At 42.6% G+C, this 18,281-nt stretch overlaps 1 protein-coding gene across 2 annotated transcripts in view; it reads left to right on the top strand.

Moving 5' to 3' along the window:
* fasn (fatty acid synthase) overlaps positions 1-18,281 on the top strand; it is a 112,744-nt gene that overhangs the window by 65,743 nt on the left and 28,720 nt on the right. For both annotated transcript variants that reach the window (XM_073489331.1, XM_073489330.1), the window contains exons 29-33: positions 6,694-6,872; positions 7,196-7,315; positions 9,463-9,585; positions 16,879-17,102; positions 17,351-17,552. In XM_073489331.1, the coding sequence (XP_073345432.1) occupies positions 6,694-6,872; positions 7,196-7,315; positions 9,463-9,585; positions 16,879-17,102; positions 17,351-17,552 (848 nt within the window). The remainder of the gene's footprint in view (positions 1-6,693; positions 6,873-7,195; positions 7,316-9,462; positions 9,586-16,878; positions 17,103-17,350; positions 17,553-18,281) is intronic.

Raw genomic sequence — 18,281 nt, 5'->3', positions numbered from 1 at the left:
TTTGTCAATGAAGAAGAATCCTGCCCCTGCTGGAGAGGAAGATGGCCGGATAATCCCCGCGTCGAGAGAAGCATTTATGATTTTGGTCATGGTCCCCCTTTCAGGGGCTGACAGGGAGTATAAGCAACCATTAGGGGGAGATGTGCCAGGAAGGAGATCAATGGTGCAGTCATAGTCCCGGTGAGGAGAGAGCAAGGTAGCCCAGGCCTTGTTAAACACCTTCTAAAGGTCTTCTTTAGGAGGATTGAGGGAAGGGAGGAAAAGGTGGAAAACCCAGCTGCTTAGTATTGCCATTAGCAGCCTTCACTTGGAGAGGCTCAGTGCGATGAGTGACCCTGTATAATAATCTCCCATCAAAAGCACTGGCTTCTAAAGGTTTGGGGAAAGAACAAACAGTCAGCTTGAAACGTTTAGCTAGTTCCCAGTTCATGACAGTCATCAGCACCAGAATCAATTAATACTTGCAATTTTTCAGAGGAAAAACGAGTGGTTACCTCAATGTCTGTGAGAGAGCAAGATTTGTGGACGGGAGAAGAAGTTCAACTCACCCATGTCCTGCTCTTCACTGGTAGGCCCGGCCTTAAAAGGTTCAGAAAATGGCCGAGCTGCCCATAGTATATGCACCTCCCCTCCTGCAGACGTCACTCCTCCAGGGCGAGTTGGGCTCAGCTGAGCTGCATAGGTTCGTCCAAAATGCGTGGGGTAGCAGAGGGCTCCATAGGTTAGGGCAGGCAAGGAGACCGGCAATGAGGAAGAGGGTGGTTGTCCTGGGAAGACCCCCACTGAGGAGTTGTGTGTGAGTCGAGACATCTCACACTCCCTCAAGCGATTGTCGGACTCATTTATTGTACTAGCAATAAAACTCAAGTCAGATGGCCATTCGAGCGGGATGAGAAGGTCCTTTGAAGCCTTGACTAGCCCATGGTGAAAGGCGCCCATTAGGGAAGAAGTGTTTCACCAAGAGTCTGCCGCGAGGGTGCGGAACTCAATGACGTAGTCTGCTACTGAGCGTCTACCCTGCCGCAGATTCATACGGGCATGGGTGGCGGCTGGGCCTGGAGTTGGGCCACAAGCTGCTGCATCTGCTTGGTGAGTGCACTCACTTGGGATGATGGCATGGTCTGGAGCCCCTTGTGGCGAATTTCCTGGACACCAAAGCAGATGGAAGGCAGCTGGTCCTCATGTTGAGTCAGAAGCTCGGCTTGTGTGCGAATGGTGGCTCCCAGGGTGGCAGAGTCGGCTTGGTCTATTGTGTGGCCAGTTCGTACTGAAAACTCACACAAATAGACAGCGGCTGGGCTAGGGCTACCCGATGCTGACTTCCCACTGGATAAATTACCTCAAGACAGTTGACAGATTCCCTCAGAGATATTAATGATTATTTAGGCAGAATTCGTAAAAGACGTAAATGTAAGTTATGTAATCACTGAAAATGTTAAATTCAAGTAAATTAGAACTTATTGACAATAAAACACTGTGGTGATGCAAGTAAACTCTAGATAAAAGGAGAGTTTAGAATTAATAATTGTGAGAACGAATACCAGTAAGCTAGTAGCTAGCTAGCACCCAGTGGATGTAAATGGTCACCTAGTGGGTGATAGGGGTCACACATAAACTAAAAACTTGTTTGTCAAATCATATAGAGGTAAATCCCAGTGGGACAAAAGCCCCATCCTGGGAAATTATACCTCACAGTATATCTGTGTACTGTAAACAACTAGCAGTGTTTGCAGTACCAGTGTAGTTTTTCTTAGCTGGCAGGGTGACACATTGTTCATTTTTCTTTCAGCAATACATTTGGTGTCCACTTTAGGAATTGAGAAAATGTCGTGTCCCCTCCAAAGCTGATTTTGGCCCTGCGTGTTTGAATTTTCAGATGAGTTAAAACAACTGGCTCTTCACACCTCATATGTACTTTATGCACCTACAGACCTTATACTGCTAGCAGACTGACAGAAACCTCTCTGATGGCGCATTTTGCCAACATACAAAAACATATTCGCGTGTGACACTTCCACTGCTACAGCTCCATCCTAGGGAAAACACTGCAGTCACTCACTCTGTGTGCGAGGGCCGAGGGGCTGCACCTGACCTACACACTCAAAACAAGTAATTATGCTTCTAGTAGACCACAGGGACCGATGCAGAGGCAGCAACTGCTTTCAAGTTCTGAGCTCACAATATCATAATCTATCTTCATTTTAAATGACATGTCCAAACTTTCGCGCAGAGTCAGTTGGGAGTATCTGTACCTATCGGTCTGTTAGGAGTTTCTGCTCTAAAATTTTCAGTTACTAATATATTTATGGTAGGAAATACATTATAGCAACAGTTACACTGCAAAGCAGTAGCTTTGAATACACAATCAGCCTACCTGCTGCAGTCACGCTGTCATCACCTACTCCAAAAGTGGCCTGTACCAGGCTTTGTGCAAGGTTCATGGAGGATCACATCAGAGCAATAAATATGTTTGCGTATGAATGACACACAAATCAGTAGTGCTGGGCGGTATGACCAAAGATGTATATCACGGTATTTTTCAAAATTCTAACGGTTTCACAGTATATGACGGTATTTTTTTTTCATGCATAAATCAGGTGTTCACAGCATTTTCTACTGGTTGAGAGAGGAATTACTGCAGTAGATTGACTTAGGATGGTCTATTTTACTGTCATGATGAGTGAATATTGTAGAATAATTCCACACTAGTAGTAATACAGGTTTGCATGGCCCCAGAAAATGATGCTGTTTACAAAAAAGAGCCACTCATGATTCTAATGAAGTGAGGAATCAGAATGCAAAGACAACTGCAGTCAAAATACAGAACTTTTACTGTGCAAATTTCACAAACATCTTTTATAAAACCAATACAAAAAGTAGTGCAACTTGTAATAATTATACTTTTGCTTCAAGTTCAAGCCCAGGTACATTACACAGTATTCAAGTAAATCTAAAAAGGAAATATAAAACAAGTGTGACTTAGTGAAAAAGCCGCAGCTCCAAAGGAGGCGTGACGGTACACGTCATGATGATGACGTATGTGTTTTTTTCAAGGTGTTTCGCGGTGTCCTCCTGTTAATCTAAACATGTACCTACTGACTGTTTATAATCACATGGATGCTGTTATAATGTGCTGTGATTGGGATCCTGACACACCAAACACCCTGGAAAATGACAAAGTTACGTTTTTCTCTTAATTACATAATCGGCATCAGTAAATGGGACACTGTCTGACTCTTTCACTTGCGGGGAGGGAGGCTGTTTATGGGGGAAAGTTAACTGAAGTCTCGGTCGGGAGGTCTGACCATCGTGGTGATTTTTTTCACTGCGACAAACAGTTGGTGAGTTAAAGTTTTTTGCTGGGGACAGACGCTGTTTTTCGGCCAGAAATAGTCGGTCGGACAGACACTTCTCCACAAATAACTGCGGTATTTTTTTCCTCATATAAGTTGCCAAAGACACGACCAGTTACTACGCTACTGTTGTATGGTCATGTAACGTTGCTTTGTGGGATATTTATCTATATGTTGTTGAGTGAAGGACCTGTACAGTTATCAGACAGTGAACACCATTAGACCGACACACCCTCGCTCCGTGCCGCCGGCTTATCCGTTCACACTGGTTTGGTTCGCCAATACTGCGCCTCTGATACTACCTCCGGAGCCGCATCAGAGGCGCAGCGAAATTTCACTCCTCGCCGAATCTGAGACTTTCACACAAAGGAGGATGCGGAGAATTGGCGCAGGATCCCCGCATGCAAACGGCAGTGTGAATGAGGCTAATGTCTATCCTATCCATCTTCACCGTAACGTAACACCAGAGCACTACTGTTTACCCTCACCACGCCTCGCAGTCGCACCATGCATGTTTAGAAGCGCAACATTGAAAAGGGTCCGGTCTGAAACAGTGTTGCGCGGTGCAGCGTAGCGTTCCGAACGTTGTGTAATCAAATACACCGGTATGGCGGTACATTAAAAATTCATATCATAACGAAAATATGCACCGGTATTCGGTGTGAACCGGTAGACCGCCCAGCACTACAAATCAGTCTCTTCTGGGTCGTTGTGCTGCAGACAGAAAAGGAGGCACAGATAGAGAGTTGTGTGTCCAGTGATTATTACCAAAATGGTACAGAGACCTTGTTATAACTATTCCATTGATCGCTAATGAGATATACCACTTCTTTATATTTTATTGCAAATGAGAATTGATATCACAGTATCTTCTTATTTTCAAGGGCATATTATGGATTAGTATAAACTTAATTTAAAGACATATTGAGTTCTTTTATCTTTTCAACAATTTTATACAACATGGAATCTATGGAACATGAAGTAATTGTTTTTCGAAGAAATAAATTTAAATCAAATGGTAGTTATTTTAAAAAATCTTTAAAAAAATATTCCAGCTCCTCCTTCTTCCCTGTACAACCGCTAAATTTATAATTAATCAGACTGGAGATTGGGCGATAGTAGGGTTAGGGGTACAATTATAGTCACCGCCTATTCAAGTATAGGAGGTAGAAAAGTCAGTTATATCTGCCAACACTTTGGGACAAAAGGTAGATTCATTGGTATAAGTACATTACACCCTTCTTTGTCACTTATTGTTTTATCTAATGTAATAGGAAGGCTGTGATGTATAAGAATAGCTACACACCAGTTATTTGATTTAAAAGAGGAATCAAAAACCCACCTGACCCAACTCCTGCATAAGTTAATATGTTCCAGTATCAGAGGCGCATTATTGGCAAACCGAACCAGTGTGAACGGATAAGCTGCTGGCACAGAGCGGGGGCGTGTTGGTCTGATGGTGTTCACTGTCTGATAACTGTACAGATCCTTCACTCAACAAAATATAGAGAAATGTCCCACAAAGCAATGTTAGAGGACCAAACAACAGTAACCAGTTATTTGATTTAAAAGAGGAATCAAAAACCCACCTGACCCAACTCCATAAGTTAATATGTTCCAGATTGGACAGGTGGGTCTCCTGTAAATAGGCAATGTGAAATTTCTCTTTCTTTAGAAGTGTGAGAATGTTTTGGCTCTTGACAACATGGATTAAGCCGAGATTAAGAGATCCAGCTCCCAGTATCTACTCATAAATGATCTAGATCATCTTCTGGCACCCTCCCGCCACCTACCACAATGAAAAGTACAGCGGTCCTCAAGAAAAATAGTAGCGCAAATAATATTTTAAGAATGGTAATAGGAAAAGGAGGGCACTAGTGGGCGAACATCAAAAACACCACATGAACTGAACGAGCCCTTATTTAGGGCAATGGTCATACAAAACTGAAGACAGCCTTTGTCTATATCTAGTTAAGTAACTCACAGAAGAAAGAGAATAAAGGAGGCAGTTATCTCATTTAACACAATGTATCCGCCCAATCAAATCAAATAACAGAGTGACCACATGTGAGGGCTGGGTATAATGTAAAGTGTGACAAGAGTGTCTTGTCTGTGAGAGTGTGCGCAGAAGGCAGTACAGGACTATTAACGTGCGTGATGTGAGCGTGTGCATAATTTAGGTTGTGTGCACATGCTCATGGATATATATGGCCTGTATGTAAATTTTTTGACGCATGTGGCATAGGTAGATGCAAGAGTCCCCCTATATAAGTCCAAGTATTTCTTAATGTCCCCACCCTACAAAGAGGCAGGAGAAAGAAAAACAACTAAAACAAAAAAGCGGAGTTGTACCTGCCCAAGTTTTTAATTTGTCCCAGTCCTTCACAAACTCCCAGACCTTACATGGACACTTGAAGGTGTAATCCTGGTTATTGTGCGTAAAGCACAGGCTGGCTGGAAAGTGTATCCCTTGCATGGTGAGACGCTGGCACACATAATTAAACTCTCACAGGATCTGTCTCATGTGGGTAGCGCGATCCTGCCAAATGTAGATTGGGTTTCCCTTGTTGAGAATCTTGTATTTTTCCTTTGCTGCTGTCATAATCCTCTGTTTGTCGGAGAAATTGTGCAGCTCTGTTATCACTTGTCTTGCATACCTTTCCTTCCTTTCGTTTGGTTTGCAGACCCAAAAGGGAGCCAAGATTCAAAGAATTTAAGCTGTCTGGTTTTTGTCCCGAGCCTTCCTTCCTTCCTCCTTATGCACTTGCCTCTGAGCAAGTTCTGACCAGGGTATCACATTGAGTTTGGGTCAAATGGGAAGCGGACATCTTCATAAGTTGTCAGCTCACATTACAAAGTCCAGACATAAACTAAACATGAATCCAAAAAAGAATTTGTATCTGGTGGGGACGGGAGGTCGGGTTGTCCTGGCCTACAAATCTTTTTCTCCAGATGATGTATGTCATGTGGGTGGCTGTGGCTCAGGGGTAGAGCCAGTGCCTTGTTATTGGAAGGTTGCTGGTTCGATTCCCCAGGTCTGCATGTCAAAGTGTCCCTGAGCAAGATACTGAACCCCAAATTGCTCCTGATGTGCTGGTCGGCACCTTGCATGGCAGTCACAGCCATCAGTGTATGAATGTGTATGAATTACTGTAAGTTGCTTTGGACAAAAGTGTCTGCTAAAATGTAATTGTAAAATGTCATGATTTTAATAGTTTTCTAAGTGAAATGAAAAGTGTGATGCAAAGAGGATAATTTCCACTAATCGTGAATCATATCGCAATTGTAATATCTGTCAAAGTAATCGCAATATGATGTGTGTGTGTGTGCGTGTATATAGGACACTGGAGCAAGCAGCCTCAGTGCCAGTGGTCTACGCTACAGCCTACTACTCTCTGGTAGTTCGTGGCAGGCTCCGTCCTGGAGAGACTGTTCTTATCCACTCTGGGTCAGGGGGAGTCGGTCAGGCTGCCATTGCCATAGCGCTCAGTAGAAAATGCAAAGTCTTCACTACAGTCGGTTAGTATTTATCACGCATTGCACACTGTCACAGAGACAAAAAAATTGCATTGATATGACATCTTATTAATTTTTTTGCCACTTGAAAAAAATGCACCACAATACACCATTTTTTGAAATTAAATTTAATGATTTTTTTCTCTTAATCATGACTCATGTCTTATAGTTATGAGAAACTTAAGAGATACTATCTCATTTGCAGTAAGAATAACATAGTAAGTCATAATAATGTAATAAAGTATATAATAGTGAGACAATTATGAGATTTAAAAAATGTAAAAATCGTTTTTTAACCCTTACCTTTTTGTGTGTTGTATTACTAGGCTCAATGGAGAAGCAAGCCTACCTACAGGAGAGGTTCCCTCTGCTCTCAGCAGAAGCCTTCGCTAACTCCAGAGATACCTCTTTTGAACAGCACATTCTTCTCCACACACAGGGCAAAGGTCAGACATGCCTTTCAGTAGTAGAAATTGTGTTACACATACCGTGTTTCACACCATCTCAACATACTCTCTCTATAGGTTAAAATAATAGCCCCCTTTTAAAAACATATACCGCATGCAATATATACGTAGAATTAGTGCTGGGCGGTATGACCAAAAATGTATATCACGGTATTTTTCAAAATTCAAACGGTTTCACGGTATATGACGGTATTTTTTTTTCATGCATATATCAGGTGTTCACAGCATTTTCTACTGGTTGAGAGAGGAATTACTGCAGTAGATTGACTTAGGATGGTCTATTTTACTGTCATGATGAGTGAATATTGTAGAATAATTCCACACTAGTAGTAATACAGGTTTGCATGGCCCCAGAAAATGATGCTGTTTACAAAAAAGAGCCACTCATGATTCTAATAAAGTGAGGAATCAGAATGCAAAGACAACTGCAGTCAAAATACAGAACTTTTACTGTGCAAATTTCACAAACATCTTTTATAAAACCAATACAAAAAGTAGTGCAACTTGTAATAATTATACTTTTGCTTCAAGTTCAAGCCCAGGTACATTACACAGTATTCAAGTAAATCTAAAAAGGAAATATAAAACAAGTGTGACTTAGTGAAGAGGCCGCGGCTCCAAAGGAGGCGTGACGGTACACGTCATGATGATGACGTATGTGTTTTTTTCAAGGTGTTTCGCGGTGTCCTCCTGTTAATCTAAACATGTACCTACTGACTGTTTATAATCACATGGATGCTGTTATAATGTGCTGTGATTGGGATCCTGACACACCAAACACCCTGGAAAATGACAAAGTTACGTTTTTCTCTTAATTACATAATCGGCATCAGTAAATGGGACACTGTCTGACTCTTTCACTCGCGGGGAGGGAGGCTGTTTATGGGGAAAAGTTAACTGAAGTCTCGGTCGGGAGGTCTGACCATCGTGGTGATTTTTTTCACTCCGACAAACAGTTGGTGAGTTAAAGTTTTTTGCTGGGGACAGACGCTGTTTTTCGGGCAGAAATAGTCGGTCGGACAGACACTTCTCCACGAATAACTGCGGTATTTTTTTCCTCATATAAGTTGCCAAAGACACGACCAGTTACTACGCTACTGTTGTATGGTCATGTAACGTTGCTTTGTGGGACATTTATCTATATGTTGTTGAGTGAAGGACCTGTACAGTTATCAGACAGTGAACACCATTAGACCGACACACCCTCGCTCCGTGCCGCCGGCTTATCCGTTCACACTGGTTCGGTTCGCCAATACTGCGCCTCTGATACTACCTCCGGAGCCGCATCAGAGGCGCAGCGAAATTTCACCCCTCGCCACATCTGAGACTTTCACACAAAGGAGGATGCGGAGAATTGGCGCAGGATCCCCACATGCAAACGGCAGTGTGAATGAGGCTAATGTCTATCCTATCCATCTTCACCGTAACATAACACCAGAGCACTACTGTTTACCCTCACCACGCCTCGCAGTCGCACCATGCATGTTTAGAAGCGCAACATTGAAAAGGGTCCGGTCTGAAACAGTAGCCCCATTCACACTACCGTTTGCATGCGGGGATCCTGCGCCAATTCTATCGTCTATCGTCACGCCTCTTTTGAAGCCGCGGCGCAAGCTTGCTGTGTGAATTATACTCTCATTCGTCTTTTACGCCGGAGCTGCTTGGCTCAGTGTGAACAACCAACGGCGGAGAATTGGCGATAATGCGGCGTCTCTGTGTGAAAAGGGCTTGTTTCGCGCGGTGCAGCGTAGCGTTCCGAACATTGTGTTATCAAATACACCGGTATGGCGGTAAATTAAAAATTCAAATCATACCGAAAATATACACCGGTGTTCGGTGTGAACCGGTATACCGCCCAGCACTACGTAGAATGCACTGCACTAAGTCTCAAAGAAAATATTGACTTAGACTTAAAATAAAATAATACCACACTATGCTAAGGGATTAAGGTCTCCCTTAAAAAAATAATGATGAAATGGCTGGTTTAGTTGTAGTGTCTTGAGATAAACTTTTCCATAGTGTGCGGATTGAGAACTTTGCACACAAGACAACTTTGCAGTACTGTTTTTATTACACTCAAAATACAGAACAGTACATATGTAGTAATTTATGTGTCTGTCTTTTAGGTGTGAATGTGGTGCTGAATTCTTTGGCTGAGGAGAAGCTGCAGGCTAGTATCCGTTGCCTAGCCAGACATGGGCGATTCCTGGAGATCGGCAAATACGACCTGTCCAACAACTCCCCACTGGGTCAGTACGCAGCTTTGGACTCTCACAGTCATGTTTATAAAACAGTGGTGTCACATTCTCCTTTAATTTTAGATATAGTCTTCCAAACACACCGCTCAAAAACATTAATGGAACACTTGTCACAGTATAACACCAAGTCAGTTAAACTTCAGGGATATCAGTTTCACCTGCTTTGGTGCAAATGAAAGTGAGAACAGGTGCAAGGGAGAAGCAAAAGCAAGACAACCCTCAAAAAGGGAATGGTTTTGCATGTGGTGACCACAGATAATTGCTCTCTCCTTATCCTTCCTGACTGATTCTTCTCTAGTTTTGCATTCTGCTAGTGTCCTTGTCACGACTGGTAGCATGCCTGCAGCCCAGGTTGCACAGGCAGTCCAGCTCCTCTAGGATGGCACATCCATACGTGCAGTTGCAAGAAGGTTTGCTGTGTCTCCCAGCACAGTCTCACGAGCATGGAGGAGATACTGGGAGACCAGCCGTTACATGGGGAGAACTGGACAGGGTCCTTGAAAGGTCATCAACCTAGTAGCAGAACTGGTATCTGCTCCTTTGTGCACCTGTACCCTGACTGCTGTTAGGTAACGGGATGAAATCCTAAGAGCAACTGTCAGACCATATGCTGGTGCAGTGGGCCCTGGGCTCCTCCTGGTGTAGGACAATGCCGGGCCTCATGTGGCCAGAGTGTGTAGGCAGTTCCTGGATGACAAAGGCATTGATACCATCGATTGGTCCTCTTTGTTCCCCTGACCTAAATCCAATTAAGCACCTATTGGATGCTATGTATTGTGCATCCGGCGCTGCCAAGTGCCGCCACAGACTGTCCAGGGGCTCACTTATGCCCTAATCCAGGTCTGGGAGGAGTTCCCCAAGGACACCATCCACTGACTGATCAGGAGCATGCCCAGACGTTGTCAAGAGTGCATACAGGCACGCAGGGGCCATACACACTACTGAGTCACATTGTGAGTTGCCGTGATAAAATTCACACAAGTTGGACCAGCCTGGGATTTCAATTTCAAGTCTCATCTGTTTGTAATCGTTTTGACATGGTTTGTTGTTTTGTATCGAGGCGACCAACTGCAGTGTTCTTAATGAATTAATGTTAGCTAGTTAGCTGAGGAGTTGGGATGCTGCGTTAGCCGCAAATAATCTCAAAATGCAATGATTCGGAAATCCCTTTACACCTTTAAGCTTGTGTTTAGACTGATAAACTTTGTTTTTCATAAATATATACTATTCTGATCCTTTATTTTAATTTACATGTTTCACAGCATCCCAACTTTTTGGAATTGAGGTTATATTAAGTTCAAATTAAAGGAAAGGTTGACTTTCCATTTCGGTAGTTAGCAGTTGTTTAGGGAGAGAGAAGTTGGAACAGGTGATGTCCAGGGTACATATACAATAATAATATTAATACAATAACGTTCATTATCTAGTGTTAGGTGATTAGTACTCACCTTTGCTTTTACAATGAAGAACTTCTTGCTCTTCACCTCCCAAACGGCAACATTATTTACCCATCCAGATCGAAAATACATATAACTGTCCGTACTTTTTTAAACTTTCATCCTGGCAGCAGTATAAGGTGAGGGATTCTCCACAAGGTACACGTAAATGTCACCGAAGTCGAGCTCTGGCAGGGACCTGCCGGCTGAAATACCGCAGCGGGTGCTGTATATGGATCATAAGTGCCCAACACTTGCAGTATATGTCCACATCGTTCCTTTTCTACGGTTGACAGGTGATCTAAATAACCATGCGAGAGGAAATTTACCAGCTTTTGCTGTGCCTCTACGGGAAGTCCCATATGAGCCGCCATCTTGGTCTACTGTTTTGCCCTCCACGTCACGTAACTGAAAACTATGAATAGAAAGTCTATTCCACCCATTTTAAAAAACAACAACTTGGGAACAATAAACCAGAAGGAGTCTCCATTTAGCATAAAGGATTTTAACTATTTCAATTTCAAAACACCATTCATCACATCAAAAGATTTTTTTTTTTTACTTTTTCCATAGAAAATCATGTAATTTCTCTTACTATGGATGAACCTCCCCAGGTTGGGTGCAGGAGAGTTGAAATGGAGACAGAGAGAGAGACAGGAGACAAAAGCCCTTTTTACACAGAGATTGCACAGTACAGCAGCAACAAATACTCTTCTTTACACCTTAATTTTTTTACACTGAACCAACAACTGCGGCATAATACCTCCACATTGTGTGATGTTAGAAAGCATCTGTCGGGCTTTCAACGCCTCCGATTGGAGGTATAAATTCCTCTTAACGCCATTAAATTTTTTTGACCCGCGATTAACGCACAAACATTATGACCCTCAGCCCGCCCCATAGTTTGGGAAAGTGATGCAGCAGTAACTTTGTGGATGGCAAGCAGAAACCAACCTCCTTGAGCAGAAATGGATAAAGAAAAGGGTTGTTTCAAGTCAAATCAAATCAATTTTATTTATATAGCCCAAAATCCCAGTCACAATGCCTCAATGGGCTTTATAATCTGTACAGTGAACGACATCCTCTGTCCTTAGACCCTTGATTCGAGTGAGGAAAAACTTGCCATGTTGATGGAAAAAAACCCTTTTAACGGGGGAAAAAAAGAAGATGGAAGAAACCTAAGGGAGAGCCAAAGAGGAGGAATCCCTCTCTCAGGATGGACAGACATGCAATAGATGTTGCATGTACAGAAAAGAACAACAAAATCAAAGTTGCATTGGCAGAATATCTGATACAAATTCTATTATATGTAAAGTGTGTGGGCAAGGCCGTTTACAGTTTTGTATGTCATCAGCAGCACCTTAAAGTCTGATCTTATATGAATTGGGAGCCAATTCAGTGAGGCTACGATTGGTGTAATATGATCAAATTTTCTTGTACATGTTAAGACTTTAGCTGCAGCATTCTGAACCATCTGAAGACTTTTTGTGCTCTCACGATAGAGACCCGAAAATAAGGCCTTGCAATAATCCAGCCTAGACAAAGTCACATTCAGTCATGACTTTTCTGACAAACCTCATGGACTTTGAGGGGAATTTCACATAGGTCAGTGAGAGCGCTCTACCCAAGCACTTCACATCAACGTAGGGGTGGGCGATATGGCAAAAATATCATATCACGATTTTTTAAAAATAAACATGGCGGTAATTTGAACACCGTACAATTAGCGCATTTACGGTTTATTAGCGGCCAAGCGCGACCTATCCATGCGCCCGTGTGTGTGTGCGTGCGTGCGCACCCGAGAGAGGCGGCAGGTGGAGGGGCTAACTGGCAGAGATGAGAGATGGTGAAACGCTGTTTTTTTGTTTTTTTTAAAAAAGCGACCAACTCCTCCGTTTGGCTTTCAGCCATGGCTCTGAATGCGGCTACCGCTACACACACAAACAAGGAGGCCGGTAAGAAAGCGCGTCACTGCCCGTAATTCGCTATGATTGGTCGGTCAGGTTGACGACGTAATACGTTTTGTGCGTCGGTGCATCAGCATAGAACTGCAACTTATAGACTTTGCCCTAGACGATCCTGCGATCTCTGCACTCTGGCAGATCGTCTACACAATTTAATCCTTCACGATCTAATATCGTCATATCGCACACCCCTACATCAACGCAGCTTCCAATTTTTTTCCATTTTTTATTTCAAATTATGTACTTGTAATCATATTATTGTTCTCCTGATCACTAAATATGCTATATTTCACTTAAAAAATCTGGGTAGTCCTGCTATAGAGCACTGCAGAAAAACTACTTTTTGTGCTCTCACGCAGGAGACCCGAAAATAAGGCATTGCAATAATTCAGCCTAGATGAAACAAAGGCATGAATCAGGATCCCTGCATCAGCCGTGGACAAGAAGGACCTTATTTTAGCTGTGTTGCACAGGTGGTAAAAAGCGATCTTGGTAATTTCTTTGATGTGCTGTTCGAAAGAGAGGTAATGTAACACCAAGATTCTTGACAGTTGAACTTTGAGAGTTGTCAAGAGTTACCATCACCTGATTAAAGTGGTGTCTATGCCGAGCGGGGGCAATGACCATCATTTCAGTTTTATCCAAATTCAGGAGCAAGAAGTTTTCTGACATCCATTTCTTCACTGCATACAAGCAGGTCTCTAATTTCGTGATTTGAGATTTATCATCAGCTTGACAATCTTTTGAATGGCAAGTTCAGCTTCAAAGACCTGTCAGATGGTTCTCTTGATAAGAACAAAGTTATCTGCATTTACTGTTGATTTGAACTGAGTTACCACTGGAGTACGTCCAGTCTCAAATACTAATTGCTGGCCAAGCACCCAGCTAACGCAGAGAGCCCTCCTCCCCCTCGCTAATGGGTGGCTACAGCTCGCAGGCTGATTAACATTGATCAGTTAACCTTTACAAGTGTAAATTTGGACCCTACATTGTGTTAGTATTACTAACAAATGTTACATTCAGGTCAATATGACCATCTTTGTACTAGGCTTGTCGTGGTAGTCTGTGTTCCCGGTGTTACACGGTGGTCGGGCTTACACTGATAACGTTACTTGCCAACAGCCCCCACTGTCATTTTCCTTTATATAAATAATCAATAGTCCAACAACAGACAACTGTGCTCCGTGCAGCAGCATGCCCAGCAGCAGAGTCGCAGCACAGAGTAACAGGAGTCACATTTTACTTTTAGTGTGGAGACAGTCAGTAGAGCTGACTGACAAGGCGATGGCGGAGGATTTGCTGTCAAAAGGAGAACCAAAAACGCCTGTTTGGCAATATGACGGACTAAAACTGATACCGAACCTGATAACCTTTATGAGGCAAAAGGAGTTGTTATCTCACTGAAGAGTTGGAGCCCCTTCTTGTTTAGTACTCCCACAGACTGAATAAAACTATTCCCAGACGTATTCAGAATGGATCCACTGTCAACAAATGCCGAAAATTACCACTGGTTTGCTCTGTAGACACATTTTGATGAAAGACATCGGTGCTAACTAAGCAAATTGCATTTCCTGTAACAAGTCTACTTGAAAATGAAACTCAACTTCAGCATCAAGTCAGCATTTATTTTAATAGAACTGGTTTTTTTTCAACCCAATTGTGTTGTTTAAATTAGTGTGAAACAACTAAAAAAATGAATTAAACAAAAAAAAAACAATTTTGTGGGCCAGATTATATTACATTTTTCACTACAGGATGGAGGGGAAGGGGTGGCCAGCAGTGGCTTGGGGGCCAGCAGTTTGAGATCCCTGGTTTAAACATTGGCTCTATCTAATCAATACTCTTTAGACCCTCCATATTTTAGAGCAATCTCTAGTTTCCTGATCTGTGTAACTGTACATAGCAGTTAAAAGACTTACCTTTTGAACCTTAGTCCAAGGGTCTGTCTGACCCTGATATTGTTACTTGGATTCAGTGGGACACTTGAAAAACTGCCTCTAAAACATCACAATGTTTTCTTCTGTGATAGAATCTGTATAACATCAGCCTCACAGTGAGAAAGGGAAACACTTAACAGAGTTTAACTTTCTATTATCAATTGATGTTTTTTTAAATATCTGGTGAGGAGGAGCTGCAGCCTCCCTTTAAAAGTAGAACATAGTTAGTTCTGCAAACTGTCCATTCTTACCCAGGGGTTTTTCAGGAATACGGTTAAAATGGGAAAAATATGCATTTGCACACTGAAAGTAATAAACCAGAGTCTGTTTCCTTGTATTGTGAACACATACAATTGAGCTGATTCTGATTCTTTAATGCATATTTTGTGTTCTCTTTTCTCCCATGACTCAGTGCAGTTAAATCAGATATGATTTTTAGATTCAATTTAACATATACATGTTGCATATCCTGAGGTTATTATATACAATGTTCTTTACGAAAAATGTCTATAAATCCACTTAGGAAAGTCCTGGGTGTATAAATAGTGTCTTTTGTATCTTTGATTTTCAAAAAATAAGTGTTATTTTAGGCCCAAGTAGCAAAATTATATTTCCTGTGAACATCCTGTTCCCAAAGTATAGGAACTGAGCCAGAATCATGACTGTTGTACTTTGTGCACTGAGGGGGGGCCAAGGACCCCAGGCCCTAATGGCCCTGATGGCGTGATTGTTATTCCATGCTCCCCAAATGCAAGGCAATATTGCATATTTTTTTCCCTCTGGAGTCAGACATCATAACCCCCTTCTTCAGACAAAATCGTGACTAATGTACTACTGTACATCCTCAGATTCCACCTGGCACGTCACAGCTGGCGTAGCTGATCGAGGCCACTTGGAAAAGCTTGTGGTTCTAGCCACCGTGCATTTAAGCAGCGTCCCAGGAGCAACTCTTCATGCTGCTTGGCAGAGAATACATGCCAAGTCGATTCAAGCTGCACAGTACAGATCTTAAAAGGCTGGAAGTCAGACACAGGAACACCATACAGCATCTGAGCAATTTTTTAAATAAAACACTGCAGACTTGAGATCTACAGTACAACTAAGTTGGAAATATTAAGACACTTAAAACAGACAAACAACAAAACCATTTAACTGCTACTCACCCATGATAGAAGCACCAAAACCAAGGAAAAATAATGAAATTAACACAATTTGAGCATCAAAAATATGCAGACATGACGCTCCTCCTATGAAATGCTCCAGGTGGGATATGAAGCTGCGTGGAGGATGAACCAAGTAAGCATTTCACACACAAGATTACAAAGACATGCCCAGAGGAATCAAGCAGTCAGTTTGGCGTTGTGATCTAAAAAGGGATAAAGAGAATACAGACAACAGTAGATGGATTGCAGTTATGGGTTAATGAAATGGGAGCTGAGAAGGAAACTGAGAAGGAAAAATGTAAAATGTGGCTGTAAGGTGACCAGTGCAGTCAAGGGGTAAGATAAAGGGATGATGGAACATCATTCTGTTGAAGCTTTGTGGGCACAGCCAGTGGTTGTAGCTTTGGGTAGCTGTATTTGTTATCTGGCGATGAATGCATTTTTTGTTCAACCTAAAATAGCATTTCCCCTTAATTAATGAGGGGAAGAGGGGCTGCAGTTAGCATTTTGCTGAGTGTGATATAAGACAGTTAGTCTTGAATAATTTCTTTCAGGCTGTAAAAAGGGTAGTTACTTATAAATATAAACAAAGGGCCGGGGTAAAATCAATTCAACAAAAGACCTGCACATACCAAACAGTGCCTGCAAAAGCACAATCTGTAAAAATTACTTTCATACCATAACACAGTCTATTTTGCAAATACCCGCAGGCTGTCCAAGGAGTGGTTCACCTTCACAATGGTCAACACTAGATGGTGTTATAATGTTGTTGTGTTGTCTCTAGGCATGGCTCTGTTCCTGAAAAATGTTGCTTTCCATGGCATCCTGCTGGATGCTCTCTTTGAAGAGGGCAATCAGGAGTGGGAGGAAGTGTTCCAGCTGCTGAAGGAGGGCATTTTGAGAGGTGTAGTTCAGCCTCTAAAGACCACAGTGTTTGAGAGGGACCAAGTGGAGGAAGCATTCCGATACATGGCTCAGGGCAAGCATATTGGCAAGGTTCTCCTGCAGGTCAGTTTCTCCTCTTATCTTCAGCCTTTAAGTATGAGAGGACTATAGATTGTTGTTAATGGACCAACCTATCATGATGTATTGGGAAAAAAAACACTGAAAGATTTGAAACATAATAATCCTAAAAGATCCTTTGCACCATAGTGGCTCAGTTCACATACCTGTTATATGACTATGACTGGAAAATGCCACACCACACCTACACTACACCAGTGTTTATTCTCTTACCAATTCCTTTCTTCACACAGGTCCGTTTTGAGGAGAAGGGTGCATCAGTCGAAAGTGCTTCCCCTTTTTCTATTCCAGCTATCTGTCGCACCTTCTGCCGTTCCTCCCACTCCTACATCATCACTGGTGGACTGGGGGGCTTTGGTCTGGAGCTTGCTCAGTGGTTGACAGAGAGAGGAGCACACAAACTAGTGCTAACTTCCAGATCAGGGATCAGGAACGGTAAGGCACAATGACACAAAGCTACTGAGGTTGTTGCTCAGTTACATAAAGATTCATTGAGAGCAATTCATTGTTGTTAAGTGTGTTTGTAGTTCTGCCACACCATATAAAGGGTAGAGGTTGTTGTTTGGCACTAGAAAACATTCTGTCAACTGAACTCTTCACAAGTCACTGACTAGCTAGTGAAACCGGTGACAGGCCTTAAAGTCATAGTGCAGGGTCTTTTGATATGGGGTTGTATGAGGTACTTATCCCTAGTCAGTGTTTAACTGCAGTAGATGACCGTCAGCTCTCCCCCTGTGTGGAGGAGCAGCATGTAGCACCAGCAGGGAAGCAGAGCATTTTACTGCTGTAAATGGTACCAGCAGCAAGACGTGTTGTAGCCATTAAGTGCCACGCTGTATTCTGAGCATTTTTCATGTTTGCATTGCCGTCAGACAGCCTTTTCCTTTGGCACTACATTCCCAACCGTGCGACGTCCATATTCCTACACACAAGTGCAGCTGTGCCTGCACTGTTTTGCACCATGGACTTCAAACGGCTGTCTGACGGCAATGTAACGCGCCAAAAATGTTCAAAGTATAGCGTTCAGTTATGTGGATATATTTTATTTAGTGGGCCTTCTTCTAGTTAAAATATGACTTACTGCCTGTACCGTTTGCAGCAGTACAATGCTTTGCTTCCCTGCTGCTTCTCCACACAGGGGCAGAGCTGACGGTCATCTACTGC

The sequence above is a fragment of the Pagrus major genome, chromosome 20 (genome assembly GCF_040436345.1).
Source record: "Pagrus major chromosome 20, Pma_NU_1.0".
NCBI lineage: Eukaryota > Metazoa > Chordata > Actinopteri > Spariformes > Sparidae > Pagrus > Pagrus major.
The sequence above is the reverse complement of the archived record's forward strand: the minus strand, read 5'-3'. Positions and strand labels throughout refer to the sequence as shown.